The following is a 27030-nucleotide window of genomic DNA, read 5'->3' as shown; positions in this document are numbered from 1 at the left end:
TGGGGGAATATTTCCTTAGAATGGTAGGCTGGCTGAGTGCTGCTAGCCTCACCTTTTTCCACTTCTAATGGCCAGGCAGAGTAACAAAGCACTTTTGCCCTTCCTGATCATCCGTGTTCCTCCAGTGGTGGTGGAATCTTGGTGTATTTACAGCCCTCAGAGAGCAGAATCTTAGTGCCAAAAGATAATCCTCCACAGTAAATGTCTGCCTTGAGGAGCACAGAGCAGTATCTACCTCTAGAAACCACTGAGCAGAAGCTTACCTTGAAGAATTCCCTAAATTCTGGGACTTTAGATTTAATTTGTTCCAGAGGAAGGGGTTGCCAACCGAAACGGGATTTGGTGATGTTGTTTGGATCTGTAGATAATTCTTGTCCCCAAATTCCTTCTGAGAGACTCTGAGCTCAGCACTCAGAGCAGTGACTTTCACCAGCAACCTCATGCTTAGGGAGGATCCTCTGGGCACAGGTTAGGGGGGGTGTGGGAGGTTCTGGGATTTGTGACTGAGCTTAAATAGAGAAAAATGGGATGAAGAAGAGGTGTCACATGGAAGGAAACGAAATATGGAAAGACAAGAAAAATGCTCTTTTCTTACTCAGCATCACTACTTTCTTCACAAAAACTGTGTCTTCCAATAACATATTTTGCACTTCTAAGAAATGATGCCACATTTAATTTGCTGACCTGGCAAAATTAGAGGCTCCCTCTAGCAACATCCATGCTTTTTTAATTTCCTTTTGCTATGAGGACAGGTTGGTTTCCATAACAGCTGCCAGCACCTGATGGAAACAGAGATAATTAGAGTTTTGCAGTTTAGAAGAGGAGTAATTAATTTGTATTCCCCCTTTAGTTTTCTGCAGATAAAGGTCTGTCTTCTCGTTTTTAATAAGCATTTACATGAAAACAGGAATTTTTCCCCAAGGAGCTTGTCTCCTGCTGCCTAACCCTAACTAAAATTTATAATCCTGTGTTTGTATCACCATAATTATTGCTGCTGTGATTAACTGCAGTAATATAAACAGGTCTGTAGCTGCAGGTGAGAAAGAAGCAGCAGAAATCAATGATCTCCAAAATTTTATCTAAAATACTGTTTTGCAGAAAGGGAGGGTAAAAATAGCAAAGAGAGAAATGTGGAAAATTGGTCCTGAATCCAGAAGTGCTTGTCTGCCTAATTTGGTCTGTGGCTAATGGGAGGGATATTCGTATCTATAGAAAACATAGAATTTGATTTTTTAGATTTTTAGGGGAACTCCCATGAGCAAAACTGTAAGATCTGGAATGTAATTAGGGTACTGATAAAGGAATTTTAGCCCAGAGTTTGATGATCAAATGGAAGTGTGATATTGCATCTTGCTGAATTACTTTTTTTGTTGCTCCAACTTTTCAAGGGTGGTTTGGGGAAATGAAATGGGAGCGCTTCTGATGGATGATTCACATAACCGAGTGATTAATTATCAATCAGCAGAATTATCAACCCATTTAATGGAATTAATTAACAAGATATCCCAGTGTCACCAGGATGTCTCAATGTCTGCTGATTGCTTTTGGGAGCTCTGCTGGTATTTCTGTCACTTAACACTGCATGGAAAAAGGCTCTGAGTGGGTGGGCATTTGCCTTGGCTGCTCCTTAGCTGCAAGGGCACCTCTTGCTCCCTGTGTTCTGCCAAGTTGCTCCTTGTTTTTCCCAGGGGAAGTGGTGCTGCTGGTCCCGATGCCGGCGGACGGCCCGGCGGACTCCTGGCAGCTTTTACCTGACGGAAGAGCGGCCTCACCCACCTCCTCCTTCACCCAGCAGGACATCAGTGATGGCATCGTGTGGTACAGGCACTCAGGGGCTGAAGTGGAGAGTGACTCCTTCCAGTTCCAGGTATTCCTCGTCATTCCGTGTCCTTTCCCTAGAAATACCAAGTGGCAGCTCTTCGAGGTGACTCCGCTTGTGTCCTGTGAGGTGTCCTGTGAGGCTGAGTTTTAGCAATGACACAGATTTGTGTGTGAATACATACTGGCAAGCACACCACCCTCTCATAAAACCTATAAGATTTACACCAAGTGAAAAACGTTCCAAGTGCCTTTTCAAAAAAGGTGAGCCCTTGGTTTCTAAGCTAATAATTTAATTTTGGCTTCAGAGCCCTTCGTCTAGCAAACAGGCCAAAAGGTAGAAATACTCCCCAGCAGCTGGGAAACTGAAATAAATCCCCACTCCCCACAGGTTTAAGAGCCATAAAGTTCCTCAGACAGGTCCTTGCTGTTTGCTGGAAGGGTTTCACAGCCTGCCCTAAGTAAGCCTTCGTGAACACTGGCAATGCAGTGTTTGTTACATCTGGTTTACATGGCAGAAGCAATTACTGTAGCACCGCAGAGGCAATTAAGGTAATTTCTAAAGTAATTAACATAAGTGATAATGAGGAATTTGTGAGCGTCAGTGTTGAACAAGCTAATCTTTGGCTTAATTGCTGCATTCCTCTTACAGACTATGCATTTTGCATGAGTTGAGTGTTTGGGTTCAGTATCTTGGAGCAGTTGCAATAATTGTACAGAGAGCTCAGAAAGGGAGCTGGGAATACCTGGTCACATCAGGAGACCACGGCACCCCTGTCCAACTCCAAGCCTTGAACTTTGGGTTGGGACATTTTGAGGCCAATATGTTGTTTTTCTTGGCTTTAGGATGGAGCAGGTGCAGCAAATGGCTAAAATGACATAGTTCCTTTCATCAGAACTTACATTTTTATGCATTTTCTAAAAATTAAACTTCAGGATGTCCATTCCCGCTCACAAAGTGCTCTGTGGAGTTCCAGAGCATACTGCTATCCCTACTAAAAGATAAAGCAGTAACTGAGTCTGTCAAAGAAGGGAGCTGTATTTCTTTGGGTGCTTACTTCACCCCAGGATTGCTGGGAGCATTTGCAGGCTCTCCTCTAGCGAATGGCTCTGGTACTCTGAGTTTTTGCCAGTTTAATATAATTTGCTTTGTATGTCTTTGCTGCAGGCTTGCAATTAGGAGTTAGATACCCTTGACTTAATTTTTTGGTGCTAGAGTTGACAATATTTATGAGCCTGTGAAACACAAGTGCAGCCCATCTTGGAAGCTATTGGGATCACAGGGAGCCACTGCCAAGGGAAAGTCTGAAACTGATCTATAAATCACTTACCCATTCCTGTGACCTTTCCTTCCCAGGTGTCCAGCTCTGCCAGTCCACAAACCAGCCTGGAAAGACACGTGTTCAATGTTGCTGTTCTGCCCCAGACACCCAAGGCCCCTCAGCTTTCCCTCGGCTCCTCTCTGCACATGGCTGTAAGTGATAACACCACACAGATGGCTGGAGTAGGAATGGGAAAAAAACAGATTAGAAGAGTAATTGGGGTTGGGGAGTGCAGAAAATACCCATGAAAAGCTGAAAACCTCAGCATTAAAAGGGATGAATGTACAGACTTGGAAGGAGAAGGGGAAAGAGAAGCAAAATCAATGTTTCATGGAATTTTTAGCCTTTCCTGAGAAGCCAGGAGGAATGGCAAGAGAGAAAAGCTGTGGGTTAGACCGTACCAAACTTGACCCCAACTCTAGCTCTAGGAATGAGCATTTGGATGAGAGTGGTCTCTCCAAGGTGGTTCCTTCCCTGGCTGCGTTGACTGGAAAGATGGTTGTGGAGTTTCAAGTTGGTTTTGTGGGCTCTCAGACTGTGGTGCAAACCTTCCCTGTGTGTCCCCATCACGTGTGGGTGAAGTCCAGCTGTCCCCTCTACTTCTCCTGTTCTGCATACCAGGCATGGGGTCAGGAAAGGCACAGGAAGCAGTGGGAGAGGGATTAGTGGGCAGCCCATGGCACAAGAGCCTTGTCAAGGTTTAAAATAGTGGCAGCCTTTCCTGGGTGATAATGAAACATGGTCAGACTGCTACTTGGAGCCATTTATCTTCCTGCTCTTGACTTTTTGTTGTTGTCATTATTGACAAAATTGATGGGAGAGATGTCTGGCAGAGCCACACAGCACTGGGTTTTATAGCTAATTACTCCCCACAAAATTCAATAGGGCCATAAAACACCTTTTACCTCACCACCTGCGAGTCCCACCTTTGGGAGAGACAAATAGGCCTTGGAGGCAGCGAGGAAGAAACATAACCTTAAATCTTTGTGTCAGAAAACTGCACTTCTCTGCCCCAGTGTGATTGAGTTCTGTTCATTCATCTTCAGACTCCTTCAGAATGAGACTTCTGAAGCTGAGAGGAAAGCACAATACTTTGAGCCCTCCCATCCCTCTAGTCTTGACTTGGACTTGTGCTGCTGGGAAAGGTCAAGGGAAGGTTGATGACTCTTTTGTTAAACTGGACACAACGTCTATATTGGTTCTTCTTCAATCTAGCTAACCTCCTTCCCCCATATTGGTAACCTTTCATGTTCCAAAGCAGGCTATTTAAGTGCCCAAATCCTTAATTTAGCTTGTTCTCTCCCTATTTTGTTCAAGATTATGAAATGAGCTGGATGCTTTTCATACCCAGCTGAGCAGTTTAATTTGTTAATTCTGCAGGATTAAGGTTCATGAACACATGGAAATTAGCTGGTTTTGGGCACTTAAGTCTCTTCAAGCAGCATTGTAATTCCTTTAATGCCCTGCCTGCCTTTGGTTCATGATAATCTTGTTATGGAAGGATCAGAGCAATTTTAGACAGGTTTAAAATAAAAGAGAAAACTTTGGTTCCTCTATGTTCCAATTGAAAGGCCTGAGTCATTTTCAGTAATTTTCTTTTAAAAGACAATGCAGTCCAGCCACATCAGACTATATGAGAAAACTACACAGACAGTGAATCACGTGTTCATCCAGGGAGTTCTTGATCAAACTAGGTTTTCCATTCTCTCTTTTTAATTGCTGTAGGCCAAAGGAGAAACCCGACCACCTGTGAGTGTGGAGGTTGTGCATCTGCAGGGGACAGGGGGTCAGGTTTAGGTTTAAGAACTGGGCCTTTACATTTCAAGACTGTCTTACATTTAACTAGAGCAAAGCAAATTCTCTTTCAATGCATTTTTGGGTCAATCTTCCCATGTTTCTGGCCTTGATGCTCATGGTCTGATGTGTTTATTGAGGTGCTGGAGGACCGTGTGACAGTGATTGAGCCCCATCACCTCTCCTTTGTAGACCCGGAGGTTCCCAGTGAGAAAATCCTGTACAACGTGACTGTGCCTCTCCTTCCTGGGCAAGGCAAGTGAACCTGTTGCTGCTGCATTAATTGCCACATTTTCTACATTAATTGCCACATTTTCTGAGCACATCTCCTCCTTCCCTCGGAGTATCATTCTGTGGAGGCACCTGTTACTCCATTTGGCCTCTTTCTTTACCTTTTAAACACCTTGTTCCTTAACCCCACTTCTTTGGCTTCTTTAGGAATGTGCTGCAGAGCTCAGACAGTTTTTGCTGCTGTCTGAATAATACTGCACGTTGTGTCCCATGGCTTTCTGCTTCCCACCTCTCGAGTGAGAGGCTCTGTGAAGAAATGCCTCAGTGAGGAATCTCTGTTTAGTTTCTCTTGTCCCTAGAGCCCATTGTCTATGCAGTTGCATCCGTGCGACTTCTTCTGGAAGTGGTACAAAGAAGTACCCAGGGAAAGCAAATGAACCTGTGGAATCAGATGGAGTAATTAACCCCTCTTGGTAATGCTGGTGTCTCTGCATCCACAGGAATCGTGGAGCACAAGGACAGGCCTCTGTCCCCAGCCAGGTACTTCACCCAGGCTGACATAAACCATGGCAGGATTGCTTATCGTCCGCCGACCGCCGCTCCTCACCTCAGGGAGATCATGGCCTTCTCCTTCGCAGGTGAGCATCCCAGCGCTCCTCGCAGGGCTGGGACACCAGCTGGACTGCTGGTGTTCCTCCTTGTTGAGGAAACTTCAGATTTCCCCAAAATCCTCCAAGTCCACATCAAGGCGTGCTTCCCTCTCCTGACCACTCTATGCTTGTGTTTGTCCTGCCAGGTCTCCCGGAGTCCGTGAGCTTCCGATTCACAGGTACGTCAACCACTTGCTCTTCCCTGGCCAGAGCAGTTTTTATCCTTCTTTTGCCCTTCCCATTGCCTGTTACTCCTTGGCTTTTGTTGTGCTGCAGGCACACCTGTGGGCTCTCAGTAGGAATTTCTGTAGGAAATGCACGTGCCTGGGGAATATTAATTTGTCTGGTTCCCAGCAGTGTTTTACAGGAGCTGAGCCTCAGCTTGGTAGAGGCATCTTTTTCCAGTGGCTGCCTGGAATCAGTCCTAAAAGCCTGATTTATTCCTGTTGTCTTCCCAGTGTGAACAAGGAGTTTTACGCTCTCATTTTTTTTTAATACAGCGTGGAGACGTTTCTGCAATTAAATTGCCACAGATAAGCTGCTTGCTTGTTTAACACATCCTTCTGTTTCCGTGTGCTTTCTGGCTTCCACCAACGAGGAGAAGTCCATGTTCTGAGCTAGGGGCAGAGAGAAATGTTCTTGACCTGTGTGAAGTGTGTGTGTATGCCCACAGACAAAGGCAGGAGATGAGCCAGTGATGTGGGATGGTGATTTTTGTACAGACAGGTGAATTTCCCATGTGAAGGGTCCCTGCAAACCCATCCCTGCACTCAGGCATGGTTTCTGTCTGTGCCTAGTGTCTGGTGGGGAGCACACGAGCCCGGAGATGGTGTTTGTCATCCACCTGCTCTCCGCTGAGCAGCAGCCTCCGGTCTTCCAGATCGCAGCTCCCTTCCTGGAGGTCAGCCAGGGGGGCAGAGCCACCATCGGTGAGTGGGGTGCATGGGGCACGGTGTGGGGCTCAGCTCACTGCCAGGAGGCCCAGCTTCACTTGCTTGGGGGCCACTTGAGAGCCACTCTAGGAGAGAATTCCCTGATACAGCCTGAGCATCATCAGGGGACAAACTCTTTCCATGGAACTCGCAGCTCTTGGGCTAGGGCAGCTCCAGAATTATTTACTTTTCTTGTACTGACTGAATTACGTGGGGTTTTTTTTTTTTGTTCCATTCACACAAGCTATGCTCTCCTTCCCTGGCACAGGGATCCAGTTGGCTGTAAGTGACACAGATACAGCTCCTGAGGGTCTTTTCTTTGAGCTGGTGAAACCTCCCCATCATGGCATTGTGCTCAAGTACAGCGCAGATGTGCAGGAGCTCATGAGAGCAGGTGAGTGGAGAGTTTCCCTCGGTGCAGAGGGGGATCAACCTAGCTGGTTTAGGTGAGCAGGAGGAGACAGATGCCCCTGGCAGATCAGGATGCATCCACAGGGAAGCCTTATCTAGCTGTGAGCTCAGGGAAGAATAGGAGAGTTGGTGCCCTCCTTGAGAATCAGGAGGAGTTGCTGGAACTGGGAAGGTCACAGCTTTTCCTCTGCCCTGCCAGCTACTTAATGATTGTCCTCATAACTTAGAGCCCCGGCAGGATGGGATTAAATGCCAGTTTAGTTCTTGATTGAGGTAATTTGAGTTGGATTCCTGCTCTGAGCAGAGTCTTTCTGACTCGTGTATCTGCTCCCTGGGCAGGTGACAGCTTCACCTACGAGGACGTCACCCGGAACGCTCTGCAGTATGTGCACGATGGCTCAGCAGCAGCAGAGGACAGCATGGAAATCTCTGTCACCGATGGTGTCACCACAGTCACCACGGTGCTGAGGGTGGATGTGTCCCAGCTGGACACCCACGGCCCACAGCTGGCCCCGGGCTGCTTGCTGGCCGTCACCGTGGCCAGCAAAAGCTCTGTGACCCTCTCCCGACAGCACCTCGCTTACACGGTGGGTTTTCATCTGTTCCTAAGCCCAGGGAATGCTTCCAGGCTCCATTTCCTTATCCCCCACACACCCCTCTGCTGTTAACGTGGATTCTGGGTAGAGAGCTCAAGTTTTGGCTGCTGCCGAAAAGGGATAACAGACTCTTTCATCCCACAGGGATTTAAGGTTATCCCCATTTGACAGATGTGAACTGCCACGCTAAACATGAGAACCTGGTTAATCCCAGATTTTTCTATCAAACAGACTTACTAATAAAGCACATAGATTTGCTAAGTGTTAATCCCTTGAAAATTTTAGCCCCCTCACCCACCTTTTTTTGGGGAGATTGGAAGAGGGAAGGAGTAAACAACCTCAAGATGCTGCAGAACTTGGTGGATTGAGTTGGTCCCAGGGCTTGTGTGCTGTGCAAGAGTTATCCTGCTGGTGACAGTCCCAAGAAAGCTCTGTACTCCTTGCTGATGATGAGGAGAGGTTGCAGTACAGGTGTGAGGCTGGAGAGACCTGAGCTGAGAGAGGCTGGCTGTCAGAGAGATGACTGGGATTTTTTTTTTTTTTTCCCTAAGGAATCAGTCTGGATACAGGTCTGGAATCTGTCCTGTCCTCCTCTTAAGGTGGAAGGCTGACGAGGGAGATGTTCAGGTTTAATCTGAATAAGAGCAGAGATAGGGAAAAGAAGATTTCACTCCTGACCCATATGCTCAGGATGTGTTGATTTCTGCTCTGGGTTTTATTTTTCAACCACCTAACAAAACTTTTCTAAGAAAGATGACATCTGAGTCACAGTGTGGTTGTGCTTAATGTGGTTGAAAAGAGACAAAATCAGTTTTTAATTCACTGTGAAGTACTTTGAAAATGAAAATACCAGGTTTATGTCTGGGAGACTGTGTTAATGTGATACAATGACATAGAAAAAGCCTTGCTGAGCTGAGAGAAAATGAAAATACATTTTGGGGTATGTTTTGAAAATGTCATCCCTCTTGACTCTGTTATCATCAGTAGAGCTTCATTTAATATTCATCTGTGGGTCTGACCCAGCTAGGCAGGTAAAATGCCCTATAAAACACTTATTCTTCCTTCCAGTTTTAGTGGAACAAAGCAATGCCTAATTTTGCCCTGTTTTCATTTGGTTTGTTTCTTCACGCTTAGGACAACAACTCTCCCGACTCAGAGATCAGAATCCAGCTGATATCTCTGCCAGCCTATGGAACCCTCCTAAGGATGTCAGGCTCCCACAATGAAGAGCTTTCCAAGGTTTACAATTTCACCATGGAAGACATCAACAGCCAGAGAATCAGGTAGCAAAGAGCACTATTCTCCTTCAAACCATACCACTTAAAAGCTCAGTGGACTTTTCCCCAGGGATCTCTGGGCTACTTAAAAGAATTCAGGGAATGAATGTGAAGGAGAGTTGGGAACAGAGGCACCACCTCTCTTCCAAGAGGACTGCCTCTCCTCTAACTGCAGGGATGGGATGGATCTGCCTGGGGCTCCCTGACTCCCCTTGTCCTGATCCCACAGCTACTCCACCACGTTTGAGACCAGCAATCAGCCCGTGACCGACATCTTCCACTTCTCTGTGCTGGATGCCGACAACAACCGGCTGGACAGGCAGATGTTCACCGTCACCATCGCCTCTGCCCTGGCACTGCCCGCCCTCATCGCCTTCGCTGACCATGTCACCGTGAGTGGCTGGGGACAGGGACAGCGCTGGCTTAGATGGGAGCAGCTCAACAGTTTTCCTGGGCTGGGGGGAAGTCAGTGAATAAAACGTACTGTTACTTGTGCCACGCAAAGGGTGAACAAACCGTTTGGAGGCCGGAGGAGGCTGACAGTCCATCTGCATCCCCGAACCTCATCTGTTTATATTTCTTCCAGTCAGGAGCTGCTTGTCCCTAGGGTGTCTTCTTGATTTCAGTGGAGCAAGTCAGATTTATCCCCACTCGATATTTCATCCCTAATTTCACCAGCATGTGTGTAAGAGATGAGCAGAAGACAAGTCTGAAGACACCTGGTGCTTTGGGCTGACACAGAGCATTTCACACACCTTATAAAAGCCTTTGGAAGTTATCTCCCTTCTTTACAGCTGTTCATTCCCCCTCCCTTGCCTTCAAAAGGCTCTCCACAACAAGAAATGCAGGTCTTGCCTTCCAAGAGGTCACCATGACTCTGCCAGTTCCCTTCCTGCCCTGATAAAGAACTCACAGGCTCCTCTTGGAGGCCAGGCAGGCTTTGTTCTTCCCATCCCACCTCACCTCCCTGCCGAATTCCTGATTAACAGACCTAGGGGAGGGTGGGACAGCACTCCAGAGCCTGGGCAAGCCTCTTCCAGGGAGGCAGCCTCGTTCAGTAAGGATTTGTGTTGTCTGCTGTTGCTCCCCAGGTGGATGAGGGGGGCAGGGTCCCGCTGCTGGCTCATCACCACTTCACTGCTGACTATGATACTGCTGCCAAGGAGGACCTGAGGGTCACCATGGTCACTCTGCCTGTGTATGGCTACATCGAGAACACCAGGACAGGTAAACTGCTGGGCTCTCCCTTCTTCCTCCTGGCTGCTTTGTGCTCCTAACAAGATCACATCTGTCATATCCCATGGAGGGGACAGCAGCTAAAACTGCAGCTTCCCCAGTGCCCACTCCAGCAGATGTTGCCTCCCTCAATGGCCCCAAGATGTAAGAAGCCGAGTTGTAGAAAGGAGCAACCCCCTTCTGCAGCCTTCACAATGTGCTTTTCTTCCCCCCGTCCTGCTGGATTTATGTTGAGTTTATCAGCCACTTGAGCATCCTTTCACCAGTGATATTCTGGTTTGCAGGTGAGAGCTTTGGCCCTCAGAGTGAGGCTGCGGGGACCACAGACGCATCCTTTTCCCTTCAAGATGTCCTGGAGAAGAGCATTTACTACTTCCAGAGTGTCCATGAAAGCATTGAGCCCACAAGTGATGTTTTCAGCTTCTATGTGAGTGATGGCTTCAGCCAGTCAGAGGTGCAGAGCATCAACATCACAATCCAGGTATGCCGGCTGCCAGAACCCTCTCACAAACACTATTCAAGGCTTTACTCATTCCTTTTTAGTATGTGGGAAGGGGGATTGAAGGGAGATTGCTTCACCTGGTACAGGCACATAATTTACTTCTGATGCCCAAAGACGGCTGTGCATTGTAGCCTCTTCCCCAGGGATTACTGTTTTGGTGTCTCCTCTCTCTTGGAAGCAGCCATGGGGCCGGACAGATTTGGAGGGACTGGTGATGTCAGCACCAGTGCTGTCATTTGGGAGCTTGTGTTTCATTCAGGTGGGTCTTTCCCTGCGTTCATGTTCCTTTTTCTGGCTGTGTGCCTTTGTGCAGCGGCAGAACGACGAGCCCCCTCGGATGGTTCTGGAGCCTGTGCGGGTGCAGGGGGGCTCAGCCGTGGTTGTTACCAACGCCTCCCTCAGCCTGCAGGACTTGGACACCCAGAGCAGCGAGCTGGTCATCGTGGTCAGCCAAAGTCCTGAGCATGGTACGTCCTGACAGGCTGGGAGCTGAGGGACAGGGAGTCTGTCTGTCTGTCTGTCTGTCTGTGTGAAAGAGCTCCTGCTGTGAGAGGGGAGCCTGGCATGTGGGATAAAGCACAGTTTGGACCAGGTGCAGGTGTTTCCCTGGGGCGTTCCCTGGCATGTTCCCCCAGTCCCTGCTGGCAGGTGGCATCTCCCTGCAGTGCCCACGCCAGGCAGGGTGTCAGGTGAAGGAAGGCTCTGTCCCCAGCAGGCTGTGCTGATCCCTGTGTGGTTTGCCAGGCCAGCTCCGCAGAAGGCAGAGCGCAGCGGAGGCCCTGGAGCAGGGCCGGGTGCTGTCCAGGGGCTCCTCCTTCACCTACCAGGACGTCCTGGACGAGCTGATCGTTTACACTCGGAGCGGGGCCGCAGCACAGATGGACGAGTTCAGCTTCTCCCTCACGGACGGGCTCCACACACAGGCAGGGAAGCTGGAATTCTCCATGGAGCTGCCCAGGAAGCAGCCACCCACGGTAGCTGTCAACAGGGACCTGCAGCTCCCAGCTGGTACGGGGACAGGGATGAGAGAGGCATTGCTGGGTGCTGCTGGATGGGCCAGCCTAAAGAAGTCGCTTGGCCGGGCTGGCTGAAGCTGATTGTGGGTTTGCTTTCCCTGGAGCAGGATCTGCAGCTCGGCTCACGGCTCAGCACCTGAAAGCAGCAGCTGGACCTTCAGGGGACACGGCCATCAGATTTGTCCTGAGGAGGGACCCCAGCAAGGGCCAGCTGCAGCTGACCACAGCTGATAGTCCAGTCCAGATCTCTGCCAAAGGACCCCTGAGAAGTTTCACCCAGGCTGATATAAACAAAGGTGAGAGTGCTGGATTTTAGTAGTCACAGCAAGTATATAAACCAAGGCTGGTTTAAGGTAGTCCTGTGAGGAGCAGGGAGTTGGACCTGATGATCTTTATGGGTCCCTTCCAGTTTGAGATAGTCCATAACTCTGTGATCTTCATGAGAGGGGGACGATGAGCTAAAGTAGGGAAGGGAGAGGGAAAGAAATAAGCACAGGTTGTTAAGCTAGAGCAGAACCATATATCATTAAACATATGTTAATAAGTCTTTCTCAGTAGGAGAAAGAGAATCAAGAGAGAAAGTAATGAAACCCAAATCCAGAAGCTCTGTCAAGCCCAAGTGCCTCAGCTGATGGTGCCAGCCTGCTTCCAAATTAAGAATTAAGTGCTGCAGCCTGTAATAAAGCATCTCTTTTCTGCTCTCCCTCTCCCCAGGGCATGTGGTGTACAGCCACGGGAAAGGGGATCCCGGTGGAAACTTCCCCTTCACCTTTGATGTGATGGATGCAGATGGCAACAAACTGATGGACCAAGTTTTTCACATCCATGTCATGGGTAAGAAGCAGTGCTGAAGTTGTGTTTTCTTTGCTGCAGAGCTCAGACCTGCCCACAGATTCCCATCCTACTTGCCAACAACAAGGCAAAAAGTAATTTTTGAGATGCAGTTTTGATGCGCCGTCAGTTCAAAGGCCTTTGAAGTGAGGGGTATGGGGAGATTTTGCAGATGCAAGGGTTCATTCTTTGGCTTCTGACAAACTCACTGGAAAGGGTGAAAAATGCCCCTTAATGTCTTCATGCTGTTTAGATTGTCTTTAGGACATCATAATGTTACCATCCCTGATTAATGGGATGGCCCAAAGTTCCTGGTTTGGAATTGCCAAAATGTTTGTGTGTGTGTTGTGTTTTGGTTGAGCACAAGTACCCGAGGGAAGGAGTGTGACTGTCTCCTAACTCAGCTTTGTGTTTACCCCTTCTAGAGGACAGATTTGCCCCCTCCATCATCACCAACAAGGGGCTGGTGTTGGATGAGAACTCGGCGAAGGCCATCACGAGCCTCCAGCTCTCGGCCACTGACCAGGAGAGCGAGGCCTCCCAGCTGCAGTACAAGGTCACCCGGCAGCCACAGCTGGGCCACCTGGAGCACGTGGCCTCCCCAGGTGAGCAGGGAGGTACTGGGCCCTCGGAGCAGCAAAACACTGGAGACTGCTGAGCCCTAAACCTTCACTACAGGAAAAACGTGCCCAGGGGCAGCAGCACAGAATTCCCATTCCTGTTAGAAATCAAAGGGCCATTAGCCCAGAGGGCTGGGGAATGGAGTGGAAGCAGAACAGCCCAATAATCCCAGCTGAGGATTTATGCGAGTTTATGGCCCTACTGCTGCTTCTGCATGACAGGAAAACCTTTGGCCATTGCTGTGAACAGCACAGTGCCCCAAAGAATCCATCCCTTAATGTCCTTGGAAACAGCCCATCTTGGTGAACAGATTACTTGTCCTGCACATGTGATCTGAATTTCAGAGCTGCCTTTCATGCCTGCTGACACTGTGAGTGTGCTGCCCCTCTCTGATGAATTAATCTAAATCTGTGGTGTCACATTATACGCTCTTCTGATTTTATTATATTCATCTAAGATTATATTTCTTCTTAGCTTTAGATTTCTCATTAACATGAGAGGAAAGTGGAAATATCTGCTGTGTGTTTTCAAGATGCAGACAGTACCTCTACAGCTCAGTTTGAGTGTGTGGTTTGCCTCATCTTTCCACCAAAAATGTGTTGAAAGGGCAGGTATAATAAATGAGTTATAATAACTCATTGCTGAGAGTAAATTAAAAACATGCACTGTTCTTGTCTAAATTGCAAACTAACCAGTGAATCTTGTACTTTGGAGACTTGAACTAAGGACTTTATTCCTCCTGTTATTTAAAATCCGATGATGATTCTGATTTCTGTGCTTTTTCATGTCTGTAAGGGACTAATAAGGATACACAGTCACAGACTGAGAAGTAGTTGTAATCATGATTAAAATGACCTAAACCTAAGAAGAGAGTACTGATATGTTCAAAAGAGAACCCAAACATTTACACCTGATGAGCTCTGAAGAAATATTAGCTGATCATTCAATTTTGGCTCATTTATTTAAATCAGATCCAGGTGTCTTTTGTAGTGTGGCCAGCACTTGTCAGCAGCCATTTAGTGTGATATATTGGTGGCAAACTTCTTGTCAGGGTGTTTGTTGACAACAGCAGTAAAACTGTTGAACACAGCAACAAGATTTAAAAAGCTCAAGTGCTTTTTAAAATGCTTGTCAGGTACCTTTCTGTGGCTGTGTCCCACCTAATGGCCTGTAAAGATGTCACTATAAATCAGTGCTGAAAAAGGGACTGTGTACGAAATGCAGGGGTACAAGGAGGGGCAGAGAGAACAGACACTTGGAAGGCATTTTGGAAAAGTGCTGTGAGGTCAGGAGACCTTTAGATCATCCTCAGTGATGCCTTGGTTGGGTTTGTCCTGCCCAGCAGTGACAATCCAAGTGTTACATGGACCATTTTTCTCCCAGCTTCTCTCGCCCTCTGCCCCAGGAGGTCTGCTCCCAACAGGATGAGGTCAAAAGAAGCCTGGACTTCTTTTGGAGAAGGAGATTTTAGGAGGCTCTGTGCCAGCTAAATCCCTGGCTCCGCTGAGGTTCATGTCAGGCAGCCTGACTTGGATCAGAACCAGCCAAAGCGGAGTCCTTATGGCTAAACATGTCCTGCTTTCTGTAGTTTTCCCCTGCCTTGCTCTTTCTGTTGCACATTTCCCTTCTGTTGTCTGTTTCCAGGGACAAGAATTAGTTCCTTCAGCCAGGCAGACCTGGCCTCTGGCAGCATCCAGTACATCCACACCAGTGACACGGAAAAGCACAGGGACGCCTTCACCTTCTCTGTGTCTGATGGGACAAACGAGGTCAGCCCCAGCCTCCTCCTCCTGCTGTGAGATTCCCCATGTCCCTGCAGGGAACAGGGAGCCACCTGCCATGTGAGCTGGTGGGACTGGCTCACCAAGAGCTGAGTGCCTGGTCTGCAGCTGCTTGCCAGCTGCTCCCGGAGCTCAGCTTTGATCCAGTGCACTTGACTGCACAGTGACGACAGTCGGGCCCTTGGAGAAACGCCTTTTTGCTGCTTTCTGAAAGAGAAAAGGCATAGCTGCACATAGAGGGAGAGGGGCAACACAGAGTGAGAGAGGGAGAGAGCACAAATATCACAGAAAGAGGGAGAATTAATTAGTGGGGAGGGAAAAAGAAGATCACGTTCATGTGATCTGGGCTTAGCAGCTCAGATTTACTCACCAGACAAGGCTGAAATGAAATGACCCAAACTGGGGATGGCTGTGCTCTTGTGATGAAGTCACATTCTTGGAAGGCTGAATTCATCAAGCGAGGCTTTTCCCCCTGTCCAGGTGAGCCAGACATTTGACATCACCATAAACCCCGTGGATGATTCCTTACCCGTGGTGCAAATCTTTGGGATGATGGTTCAGGAAGGGGTGAGAAAAACCATCACCGAGTTTGAGCTCAAAGCAACAGATGCTGACACAGAGGTAAGGCAGGACCCCCTGGCCTCCTCCCTCCCCTCTTCTGCTGCACATCTGGGCTGTTGGGAAAATGGGCTTGTGTTTAAAGACTTAGGGCCTTGACGCTGAGCTTATGCTTAGCATGGATGAAAATGGCACTTCCTCTTCTTGCTGGGTCTGGCCAGAGGCTGAGCTGTCTAATACTGGCTCTACCTCACTGCTACTTTCCCTGCAGCAACAGATCTGGCTGCCTGAGCCAAAATCCTGCCCCAAAGGTTTTTGCCGCTTCCGCTGTGGCAGAAGTTGGCAAGGGACACATTGCCCAGAATGGCTGCAGGGCTGGGGGCTGCTCTGGTGTTCATGGAGCTGTCACAGGGGTGGGAGCTGTCTCAGGCCAGCTGAACCAGGGCTTTGGTGGGATGTGCCTTGCTGTGTAGGGAGAGGGATAAGGGCAGGGCAGGGCTCAGGGGGAACCAGGAATGTGCTGGCCTGGCCCTGAGGTGGTGTCCCCAGCCTTGCCCCTCCCTGTCCGGGCACAGGTGGAGTCCATCACGTTCAGGGTGGTGCAGCCGCCCCGGCACGGGCTGATCGAGCGCGGCGGCCCTGGGCAGCGTCCCCTCCAGACCAGCACCTTCACCATGGGTGACATCTACCAGAACCTCATCAGCTACAGCCACGACGGCAGCGGCGCGCTCAGGGACCGCTTCACCTTCACCGTGTCCGACGGCACCAACCCCCTCTTCGTGGTGCAGGAGGGCGGGAGGAAGGTCAGGGGGAAGGAGGGATGGCAGGGGGCTTGTGAGCCTGTAGGGAGCTGCCTCCTCTCAGTGCAGGGGGGGCTGAGCTGCTGTGGCTGCCCTGAAGGCAAGGGTTGAGTGGTCTCCGTTGTGTGATGCCTTTGCTCCGTTCCCTCCCTGCCCTCTGAGTGTGCAAACTCACCCCAGGGCCTGGGATGCAGCAGAGCTGAAGGGAGCCGAGCTGGTAACTTGGTGGGTGGGCTGTGACTCCCAGGGGCTCTGACTCCCAGAGTAACCCCCATCTCTCTGAACCGCTGTCAGGTCGTGACCGCAGCACCGCAGCGCTTCCAGGTGGACATTCTCCCTGTGGATGATGGGACACCCAGGGTTGTCACCAACCTGGGCCTGCAGTGGCTGGAGTACACAGATGGCAAGGTAACACCTGCCTGGCCTCAGCCTGGGCTGCTTCTCAGGCTTCTCAGGAAAACATCCTCATCCTTCACTTCTGTTTTTCTGAGGGAAAATACCCACCCCAGGGTACATTTTTAGCTTTGCTGATGGTGGAGATGGCTTGATGATGTGCTGTAGCAGCCGTGGCAGAGATATGTGGCTTCCCAAGTATATGGTGCAGGGACTTCTTGCTGTAACATGCCTTTGTTGTGCTGAAGTCCACACAGAACCCCAGGAAACTCTTGGCTTGTTTTTGAGGAGCCAGCATTAACTGTAAAGAAACACTTTGGTTCTTCCCAGAAAAAAAATGAGTGGAAGATGCTGTAGTAAGGAATTGTATTAAGAAATGGCTATCTCAGCTCAAACTCCTCACCTCAGGAAAAGCACTCCTGCAGCCTCGAGCAGCCATTTTCTCTCTTTCTCCTGCTGTTAAAAACATTTTGTTTTTGAAGAGAAAGCAAAGTGTGGTGGAACTGAATCAGATCCCTGTGAGGGCATTTGAAAGAGGCTCTCATGGTGGCTCAGCAGAGCTGTGTGAACAGTCTTGACTGAGTCCTTCAGTCTGAGATTTTTTTTTTGCCAAGCAGGGCCTCACCTGAGCATCAGCGCAGCTCATGGAATAGAGGTGTCTAAATGACACCCAATGAGTTGTCCTAGCTTTTAGCCCCAGCTAAATAAGGCTGGGCAGCTGCTTTGGAATTTGCTTTTCTTTGAGCCACATTTGTCTTTTTAATTAAACTAACCAGATGTGAGGCAAAATATGAATCCTTCTTGTGTTGTCAAACACATCGTGGGATATCTCTGTTCAAAGCTGCTCTGTACTTTCACATCCCTAGATTTTCCCTCATGGAGAGCTGTTCTGACAGAGGGATGGGTGGGCTTTTTGAATGAACAGTCAGCCAGACTTGCACTGCTGGAGCTTCAGTTTTACTCCCTTGGTTTGGCTTTAATCCAGGCCACCAATCTCATCACTAAGAAGGAATTACTGACGACAGATCCTGACACAGATGACAAACAGCTGATCTATGAGATAACAACCGGTCCCAGAAATGGTCATGTGGAGAACAAGCTGAAGCCAGGGACAGCTGTGACCACCTTTACACAAGGTATGGAGCTGGGCTGTGCCCTGCTGCTTTTTTCCATCAGTTGATTCAGTTTGTTAAAATAAGGGAAAAATAGGTGGGAGGGGAGAAGACAAGGGGCAGATCTCCAAAGAGTGTGGAAAATAAGCGTTGAACTTTGCTGTCAGTTGCAGAAATCCTATAATTTTTAGACGTACCGACCCGTGTCCTGTAGGTTGTCCCAGGTTCTCCAGGCTTGTTAGAGCTGGAGATGTGACTTGGGGCAGTAAAGAGGGGCTGTAGATCTTGCAAGTGCATCTGATCATCACAGTCTGGCAGAGGTGTAGAGTCAGCAGTGTGGGGGAAGGTCACTCTTGTAGGGCTGAGGGGGTAACTGCTTCCTGTGCCACGGGGATCCTCGATCCCTGCGGCCATGCAGATCCACACTGCTCATCTACAAAGCTGCCTTTGGATTCCTGTTTTGACTGACTGGAGTTTCCCTCCTGGCAGAGGATGTGAACCAGGGCTTCATTCGGTACGTGATGCACGAGGAGAAGGTTCAGGAGACCACAGACAGCTTCCAGTTCCTGGTGAAGGACGGCAAACCCAACGTGGTCAGTGGCAACGTCTTCCATGTCCAGTGGTCCCTCCTCAGCTTCACGCACACCAGGTAAGTGCCACGAGGGTCACAGCACTTGGCTGGCAGCTGGGCTCTTACCTGAGATCCCTACAATGTGGGAAGGAAATTCTGCCAGTGAGGAGAGGGGCCTGCCAGGCTGAACCATGGAGCAGCCTCGGATTTTCCACGGAGGCCGCACTCGCCCTGAGCGCGTGGTGCTCAGTGTCACACAAACACGTGGGGTTTGCTCCCCAGCCTGCTCTTTGTGTGTGCCTGGTCCCTTTCCAGCTACAAGGTCCGGGAGAGCGCTGGCTCCGTGAGCATCACCGTGAGGCGGGTGGGGAACCTCAACCAGTACAGCATCGTCCTGTGCCGCACCGAGCAGGGAACAGCCGCCGCTGGAGCTGGAGCACGGCCCGGAGAGCAGGACTACGTGGAGTATGCGGGGCAGGTGGGTGGGCACACAGCAAAGGGACGGCCTGACCATGCCTGCCACAAAACCTGGGGGAAAGAATGGGAGAAAAGTGACAAAAATACTAAGGAGGGTGTATTCTGTTAGTAAAGTCAGGTGGTTATTTGCTGTTGGAAGAGGGAGCACCTCAGAGCAGGGTGAGACAGGAAGGACAGGGAGCTCCAGGCCGCAGTCCAAGGACAGCAGCCGGCTTGCTGCCTTCCAGGTGCAGTTCGAGGAGCGGGAGGACACCAAGGCCTGCACCATCGCCATCAACGACGACGACGTGTTTGAGGGCACGGAGAGCTTTTCTGTGGAGCTCAGCATGCCGGCCTACGCCCTGCTGGGCAACGTCACCCGGGCCACCGTCACCATCGCGGACCCCGAGGACGAGCCCACGCTGCAGTTCGACAGGAGCACGTTCCACGTCAGCGAGAGCGCCGGCTTCCTCTCGGCTCCTGTGCAAAGGAAAGGTGGGTGGGGTGGGCAGCACGACGTGCTGAGCCCCGTGGGAGGGACACGTGCAGAGCGGGAACCCCTGGGCTTTGCCTGCTTATGGTTTTGGGGCCTTCTCTGATGTTTTGGAAGAGGTTCTGCGCACAACTGCAATGGCAAGCAACACATGGGGCATCGTTGTTTATTGTTTTAACCTTTCCTGTCTCTGCCGTTAAAGCTTTTTGGTTTGGATTTGTTTCAACTCCTGGCACAAGCAGGAGCAAACCTGTGTATTGGCTGCTTCTCTGTGATGTAGACAGTGTTTTATGTGGACCCTGTCAGTGGGCTGTCTGTTCTCTAACAGGCAAGTGCCACCAGTTTCTTGAGTGTGGGTTAGGAGCATGCCTGGAAGTCATATCTAAGCCAGCTGCTATGCAAGTTCAGCATTTCACTCCTCATCCTCTTTTCCAAGCGCTGCTTTATTATTTCAGTGAACAGTGTCTCCACCAAGTAGATGAAAAGTGATTCCCCAGAACTATGGGGTTTTCCTGTTGCTTCCTAGGGGATGCCAGCAGCACTGTGTCTGCCATCTGCTACACCATCCCCAAATCAGCCAGAGGCAGCAGCCTTTACATGCTGGAATCCGGCTCCGACTTCAAGTCCCGGGGGCTGTCGGATGAGAACCGCCTCATTTTGGGGCCGGGTGTCACCGTGGTGACCTGTGATGTCACGCTGGTCGATGACAGCGAATATGAAGAGGAAGAGGAGTTTGAGGTGGTGCTGGCCGACGCCTCGGACAACGCCCGCCTTGGCAGCCGGGCTTCAGCCAACGTGGTCATCGTCGGTCCCAACGACGCCTCCACGGTGTTCCTGGGGAATGCCACCTTTACTGTCAGCGAGGCTGCGGGTGAGGAGCAGGGAGCCGTGTTGGGATGCTCCCTGTGGAAGCTTTCACCACAAAGAGGTGTCAGAAGGAGTGGTTCAGGGCACAGCACAACTTCAAAGATGTGCTGAGGGGCTCTGTGGTTCTCTCTGTGCCGAGGGGGAGGCTGGGGGCAGGAGCAGTGCTGAAGGGAAGGAGGGGGGTTTGTGGAACACGGCTGCTCTCTCAGTTTGTTCTCTCTCATGTGCGTCTGGGGCTGCAGGACACATTGAGATCCCAGTGCTCCGGCAGGGACCTGACCTCTCCACGCCCATGTCGGTGTGGTGTGCCACTCGGACATCAGACCCGCCCTCAGCCAGCCCAGGAGTTGATTATGTCCCCAGCTCCAGGAAAATAGAGTTCAGGCCAGGCAAGACAGAAGAGGTGAGGGGCCACTTGGACTCCTGCTGAGTCTGCTTTGCATGGTGACACTTGTCTTCTGTTTCTGTGCCATTTGTTTTGACAATCCTCTCAGGCCACTTGAGAACTGTTAATGATTCTGCTAGGTACAGACTCCTGTCCCATCAGCTCTCCAGCCTGGAGAGATTTGGTCATGCCACCTCTCCAGGACAAGGATGGCTGCCTGTTCTCTGAAATGATATGCTGGGTTTATGTAGAACATTCTCTACATTGATTAATGGATTCAGAAAACATCATCGTAATGGCTTTACGCTAGACTCCCAAATGTGAGTGCTGGGAAGGAGGAAAGCTTTGTACATCTAACAGCAGGAATTCCCCTTTCCTTCCCAGTTCTGCCCCCTGACAATCCTGGATGATGCTCAGTACCCAGTGATAGAAGGGCTGGAGACATTTGTTGTTTACCTCAGCTCCCCCCACGGAGCCGAGCTGGCGAAGCCGTTCCAAGCCATCGTGGCCATTAATGACATCTTCCAAGACGGTCAGTTATCCCTGGCAGCTGTGTCTGCTCCCTTCCTGCCCCTTGGCTCCCTGTGTGTCCCCAGCACTGCTTGGCTCCGTCTCTGCCCCCCTGCAGTGCCCAGCATGCAGTTCACCAAGGACACCTACACGGCCAAGGAGAAGGAGGGGACCCTGCACATCCCCATCTTCCGCACGGGGGACCTGAGCTACGAGTCCTCTGTCAGGTGCTACACCCGGAGCCAGACAGCACAGGTCATGGAGGACTTCACGGAGAGGAGGGACGCAGAGGAGTCTCGCATCACTTTCCTCAAAGGGGAGAAGGTGAGCTGGACCTGCCTCGTGGGGGAGCGAAGAACCGGTGCTGGGAGAGGTTTGCATCTCCTCGGCCCTCTGTCATCAGAGGAAGCTGGCAGACTGGTCCAGGCTGCTTTCAAATTCTTGTCCTGGCAATGTGACCCCCTCAGAAGGGGTGGGTGTTTCATGATGGAGCTGGTTAAATTGTGAAATGCAAATCTGATGCATCAGGATCACTCGGGATTGTTGTACAGAGGGTTTGTGAAGGACATGCTTTTGCTGCTGTGTCTAATCATGTAATAGCGTGGTTTGTCCACACTGAAGGAGCAGCCCTGAAACTAGAAGGGTTTCTTCCAGGATGGACAGCACTCTGAAGTGCAACCCTGGATAGGGAAGTGCAGCCTGGCCTTTATGTGGCTTTATCAGATTCATCGGTGTTTGCTGCTTTCTCCTCTTCACTTGGCTTTAGGTGAAGAACTGCAGTGTTCACATCAGTGACGACTCTGCCTTCGAACCAGAAGAGCAGTTCCAGGTCTATCTGGGAAGCCCCCTTGGAAACCATTGGAGTGGAGCTAGGATTGGGAAGATGGACATGGCAACCATAACTGTCACCAACGACGAAGATGGTGAGTGAGGCTGCTCAGCAGGGATGTCTGGGGGCTCCCAGGGAGTCAGCACAGTCCCATCAACGTGGATGCCTTCGGTGCCACGGTCACAGCCCCGTGTGCAGGCCACCGGTGTGCACTGGGCTGGGCTGAAGGGGGAGGTTGGATAAGAGTGTTTGGGCCTACCACCTCTCCTGTTTCCCGTTCCCTTGCAGCTGGAGTTGCTGTGCTTCCCTTGGGAGATGTTCCTCTCCCTCCACAGCATCACAACCTGGAGAGATCTGTAGGGGGGAAGAGGGATGCCAGGTCCCTGTGGCGTGACAGCCAGCAGGGGCTGGAGCACCAGCACATGGCAGGGATTTGGGGGTGTGTGGGAGGCAGGGATGGGATGCCATCCTCTGTAGACCAACACCCTCGTTAGCTTTTACCCTAAGTCCCACCCAAGCCTTTGAGGAGCCCCTTGCCCCGGCGGCGCGTGGATGGGTCTGAAAGGAGCTGAGCTGAACCATCAAGGGTGCAAAGCCGGGGCTCTTCCCTCACTGCTGTCCCTGCAGCTCCCACCATCGAGTTCGAGGAGGCGGCGTACCAGGTGCGGGAGCCGGCGGGCCCCGAGGCGGTGGCCGTGTTGGCCATCCCGGTGCTGCGCCGCGGCGACCGCAACAGGACCTCCAAGGTGCGCTGCAGCACCCGCGACGGCTCCGCGCAGGCCAGCCTGGATTACTACCCCAAGAGCCGCATGCTCAAGTTCAGCCCAGGTAAAGGGGCCTCCTGGGCTGCGTTAGAGGTGGGGCTGTGGCCAGAACATCCAGGGAATTTGGGAAAAGCCACTTTTCGCAGGAAGTTGGCTGTACCTGTAGCTGATGTGTTAAACGAAGGGTGATCGGACCAGAGAAAGAAGCATGGGTGCCTGGCAGAGTGAAGTCCTCCCCAGGGTATATAGGGCTGTGAGCACCTCAGACCGTGTTGCTGGACCAAGAAGCCCTCACCAAACAGCTCTGTACACTGGTCTAGAGGACAGGAGGGATGGGAATGTGCTTTGCATCCCAGATTTTTCCTCCAGACAGCTAATACAAGACAGTCATTTTTAATCCTCAGACAGCATCTGCTAATAAATCTATCACCAGATCGATGGATCAGTTGTCATAGCTGGAGTTTTATGTTTATAGTAGACTCCTCTGGGTAAATTATTAGCAGCAATGAGTGGAAATAAAATTTATAATGTGTATTTTATCATAATGTCTCCATGGTCACAGCCTAGAGCAGCTGTGCAGGGTTTGGATGAGAACTTCAGAGCAGTCTCTGATGATGAATCAATTTCCCTCTGTTTTTCTTGCACTCGCTCCTACAGGTGTGGCCCACATCATGTTCAAGGTGGAGATCATGTCCAACGAAGACCGGGAATGGCACGAGTCCTTTTCTCTGGTGCTGGGCCCAGATGATCCGGTGGAAGCAGTTCTTGGAGACATCAGCACTGCCACAGTGACTATTTTGGATCAGGAGGCAGCAGGGAGCCTGATTCTCCCAGCACCTCCCGTGGTGAGTGGATATGATTTAGTACAGACTGCAAACTTCAAGTACAGCCTGGAAACTGCAGAGGGGTTTTGGAAATAAAATGTAGAGCTGCAGTGACCACGTGTGAGGGAAGGATGGCCTTTTCCACCCTCTCCCCCAGCCCCAGCTGAGTGCTGCCCTCTTGCCTCCACACAGGTGGTCACCCTGGCTGACTATGACCGCGTGGAAGAAGTGACCAAGGAGGGTGCTAAGAAATCCCCCTCCCCAGGCTACCCCCTCATCTGTGTCACCCCCTGTGACCCTCACTTCCCCAAGTACGCCCTGATGAAGGAGCGCTGCGGCGAGGCCGGCATCAACCAGTCTTCCATACAGTTCAGCTGGGAAGTGGCCGCCCCCACGGACGGGAACGGAGCCCGGTCGCCTTTCGAGACCATCACGGACAACACTCCCTTCACCAGCGTCAACCACAAGGTACACAGAGATCCCAGCCTCAGATCTCCCTGGATCTGGGACTTGCTGTGAGGCGTGGGTGTTTGGGTTTAGAAAACTGAGTGCTGTTTTCCCTTAAGCCTGCTGGAAGCACCAGTGGTTTCCCCCTCCTCGTTCCCTCAGGTGCTGGACAGCATCTACTTCAGCCGGCGGTTCCACGTGCGCTGCGTGGCCAAGGCTGTGGACAAGGCCGGCCACGTGGGGACCCCCCTGAGGAGCAACGTGGTGACCATCGGCACAGACAGTGCCATCTGTCACACGCCTGTGGTGGCGGGCACGGCCCGAGGGTTCCAGGCACAGTCCTTCATTGCCACGCTCAAGTACCTGGATGTGAAGCACAAGGAGCATCCCAACAGGTGTGAGGCTGGAGAAGTGGGGGTGCAGCCCTTCCCCAGCCCCCCTGGGCTTACAGAGGTGCCCGGGCTCACGAGCATGATGTGTGTGTGAAACCACATCCCTCCTGCAGCATAGGCCGCTTGGGTTCCTGCCCCACTCTCTTCTCACACTCTGCTCAGCTGAGGGGGTGCCCTTCCCCTCTGCAACGGGGAGTTTTGGGGACAGCTTAAGGCTGTGCTGCTGTGGGGATCCTGTGCCTGCCAGGCTGCTCTGTTCTGCTGTCTCATGTGCTGCTTGTTCCAGGATCCACATCTCGGTGCAGATCCCCCACCAGGATGGGATGCTGCCCCTCATCTCCACGCTGCCGCTGCACAACCTTCATTTCCTCCTCTCCGAGTCCATCTACAGGCACCAGCACGTCTGCTCCAACCTGGTCACTGTCAGGGACCTCAGAGGCATCTCAGGTAACCTTCAAGGCCAGCCTCTGCTTCCTGAACGTGGGAGCCTGGAAAGAAATGTGGAGAGGGAGGCTTTGTCTTCCTCTGGGCTCTTTTGACATGATGTAAATAGCAATGAATCTTCCTGGTCTAACAGCAGTGACCAGAGTTGCCCCATTGGAGGTGGGATTCCAGGCATGGGAATGTTTGAGGTTTAGGCTTACATTGTGCTGGTGATTTTCTGCTTTTCAAATTGTTCTTGTGACACCTACCTGGGTAGAGAGGGATCTGCAGGGCTGGGTCACTGAGGTCTCCCATGAGGCCAAAAAATCAATTCACTGCTGAAGGAATTGTCAGAGCTGAAAAGAAACAGGCAGATTGTGTCTCTGATACTCCAGGGAATGAAGTCCATGTAGATCCAGGCAGGATCTTGTACTTCATTCTGATAATTCCATACTCAACTGGTTCCTCATTTCTTAAAGGTTAACTTCAGCTTTGAATTGGTAGGTCCCTAAGTTTGATTTTTAGGATGCCCTATTCCTGTAGCATTTTCCCCTGTGATTCAAGAGAGAAGCAAGACCTGGACGCTTGGCCTGGGGCTGTTAGGAATCGTGAGGGATCAGTGTCCTGGTTTCTGTCCCTCAGAGGCAGGGTTCCTGGACGAGGTGACCCAGGACAGCTCCGTGCTGGGCCCGGGCTACGACCGCCCCTACCAGCTGGACCCCACGGTGAGGGAGCCCAAGAGCATCCAGCTGTACCAGCACCTCAACCTCAAGAGCTGCATCTGGACCTTCGACGCCTTTTACGACATGACCGAATTAATCGACGTCTGTGGAGGCTCTGTCACCGCTGACTTCCAGGTGAGAGGCCCGTGCTGAGCTCTCCCACCTATCCCAGATCCCTCTCAGTTCTCAGGCACAGCTCTGCTTTGCACTTGTCTGTAGTTGCTGCTCTGCTCTGTGCAGATGGAGTGTGGCTTCTCCCCACCCCCTCCCACCCCGTCACCTGGAAGAGAACAGTGCTATGTGCATTTATTTAATTTGTTTTCCTGGGGGTATCACAGGTTTTATTCTCTTCATCTTCAGAGCACCAGGAAAATATTTGGTTTTTTCATGTTTGGCCATACTGGAAATACAAAACGTTCTCAGCTGGGCTCTCTTTTATAATTTTGACCGTGTTCTCAGCCAATGGAAATGAGCAAAGGACAGAGCAGAAGGCAGTTCAGTCCATGCTCCACAACAGAGTGAGGCTGTGGGATATTCTAATTAATTTCCTAATTAACAGGCTGGCAGACCAAGAGCCAGAAATGCTCCTCTCTAAATGAGCGGCTTTCTCTATTTAAAGTGTCTCACCGCCCTCTCCTGGCTGCATTATCCATGTGCAGCCCGCTCCATCTCCCCTCGGTTCTTGCACTAAATTCCCAGTCACATTGCTAGGACCAGCATCATCTCTTTTAATTCCTGCCAGCCTGGACTTCTTCATTAAGTTTCCTTTTATAGCTCCAATTGTTTGCACAAGCCCAGAGAAGCTACTTGGCCTGAACAACTGCCCCGTGGAGCATGTGGAGCCTGGCAGCAGCCAGGCTGGAACATCTCCCTGAATTCTCCGGGGCCTGCAAAGCACAGCTGCACCCTGCAGATAATAAATGAAGAGCTCTGGAAGGCCTGAGCAAGCAGAATGGTTCATTTTTAATTCACAGCTTTGCAAACAGGGGAGTCTTGAGGTGAAATTGCACCCAGAGCTCCTTTGTCCCATGGTCCTAGCAAGCCTTAGCAATGCCCCAAATTAAAACACAGGTTTGTCTGAGGTGAAGAATACCCAGAGTCACCTCTGACTTCACTTGAAGGTGCGTAACCCTCTTTTTTTTGGGGGGTTTTATTGCCAGGTAAGGGACTCTGCCCAGTCCTTCCTGACAGTCCACGTCCCTCTCTACGTGTCCTACATCTACGTGACGGCGCCGAGGGGTTGGGCTTCCCTGGAGCACCACACGGAGATGGAGTTCTCCTTCTTCTATGACACCGTTCTCTGGAGGACAGGTGAGCCTGAGGCACTCCAAGGGCTATGGAAGAAGTGGCTCCTTCATGTTTTCCCCTTAGCTCCTGCACTGCCAGCAGAGTCCTGAGGGAGCGGGGGACTCGGAATATTCCTTCCTTTATGCTTACGGGGGCTTAGGTAGCCGGTGGGTAACGGA

General features: G+C 50.9%; 1 protein-coding gene across 1 annotated transcript in view; it reads left to right on the top strand.

Annotated features, from left to right (window-relative positions):
* FRAS1 (Fraser extracellular matrix complex subunit 1) overlaps positions 1–27030 on the top strand; it is a 104029-nt gene that overhangs the window by 73931 nt on the left and 3068 nt on the right. The window contains exons 30-66 of the mRNA XM_030272170.4: positions 1689–1867; positions 3176–3292; positions 5075–5189; positions 5666–5803; positions 5962–5994; positions 6613–6744; positions 7016–7141; positions 7498–7745; positions 8889–9037; positions 9261–9423; positions 10123–10258; positions 10552–10748; positions 11083–11236; positions 11514–11777; positions 11893–12081; positions 12500–12619; positions 13042–13221; positions 14882–15006; positions 15499–15639; positions 16152–16379; positions 16671–16784; positions 17755–17905; positions 18371–18530; positions 18768–18930; positions 19157–19403; positions 19928–20272; positions 20511–20671; positions 21038–21185; positions 21282–21487; positions 21930–22086; positions 22620–22820; positions 23414–23601; positions 23773–24048; positions 24190–24422; positions 24706–24866; positions 25485–25699; positions 26725–26875. Coding sequence (XP_030128030.4) covers positions 1689–1867; positions 3176–3292; positions 5075–5189; positions 5666–5803; positions 5962–5994; positions 6613–6744; positions 7016–7141; positions 7498–7745; positions 8889–9037; positions 9261–9423; positions 10123–10258; positions 10552–10748; positions 11083–11236; positions 11514–11777; positions 11893–12081; positions 12500–12619; positions 13042–13221; positions 14882–15006; positions 15499–15639; positions 16152–16379; positions 16671–16784; positions 17755–17905; positions 18371–18530; positions 18768–18930; positions 19157–19403; positions 19928–20272; positions 20511–20671; positions 21038–21185; positions 21282–21487; positions 21930–22086; positions 22620–22820; positions 23414–23601; positions 23773–24048; positions 24190–24422; positions 24706–24866; positions 25485–25699; positions 26725–26875 — 6411 coding nt within the window. The remainder of the gene's footprint in view (positions 1–1688; positions 1868–3175; positions 3293–5074; positions 5190–5665; positions 5804–5961; positions 5995–6612; positions 6745–7015; positions 7142–7497; positions 7746–8888; positions 9038–9260; positions 9424–10122; positions 10259–10551; positions 10749–11082; positions 11237–11513; positions 11778–11892; positions 12082–12499; positions 12620–13041; positions 13222–14881; positions 15007–15498; positions 15640–16151; positions 16380–16670; positions 16785–17754; positions 17906–18370; positions 18531–18767; positions 18931–19156; positions 19404–19927; positions 20273–20510; positions 20672–21037; positions 21186–21281; positions 21488–21929; positions 22087–22619; positions 22821–23413; positions 23602–23772; positions 24049–24189; positions 24423–24705; positions 24867–25484; positions 25700–26724; positions 26876–27030) is intronic.

The sequence above is a fragment of the Taeniopygia guttata genome, chromosome 4, assembly GCF_048771995.1.
Source record: "Taeniopygia guttata chromosome 4, bTaeGut7.mat, whole genome shotgun sequence".
NCBI lineage: Eukaryota > Metazoa > Chordata > Aves > Passeriformes > Estrildidae > Taeniopygia > Taeniopygia guttata.
This window is presented reverse-complemented; position numbering and strand designations above follow the sequence as displayed.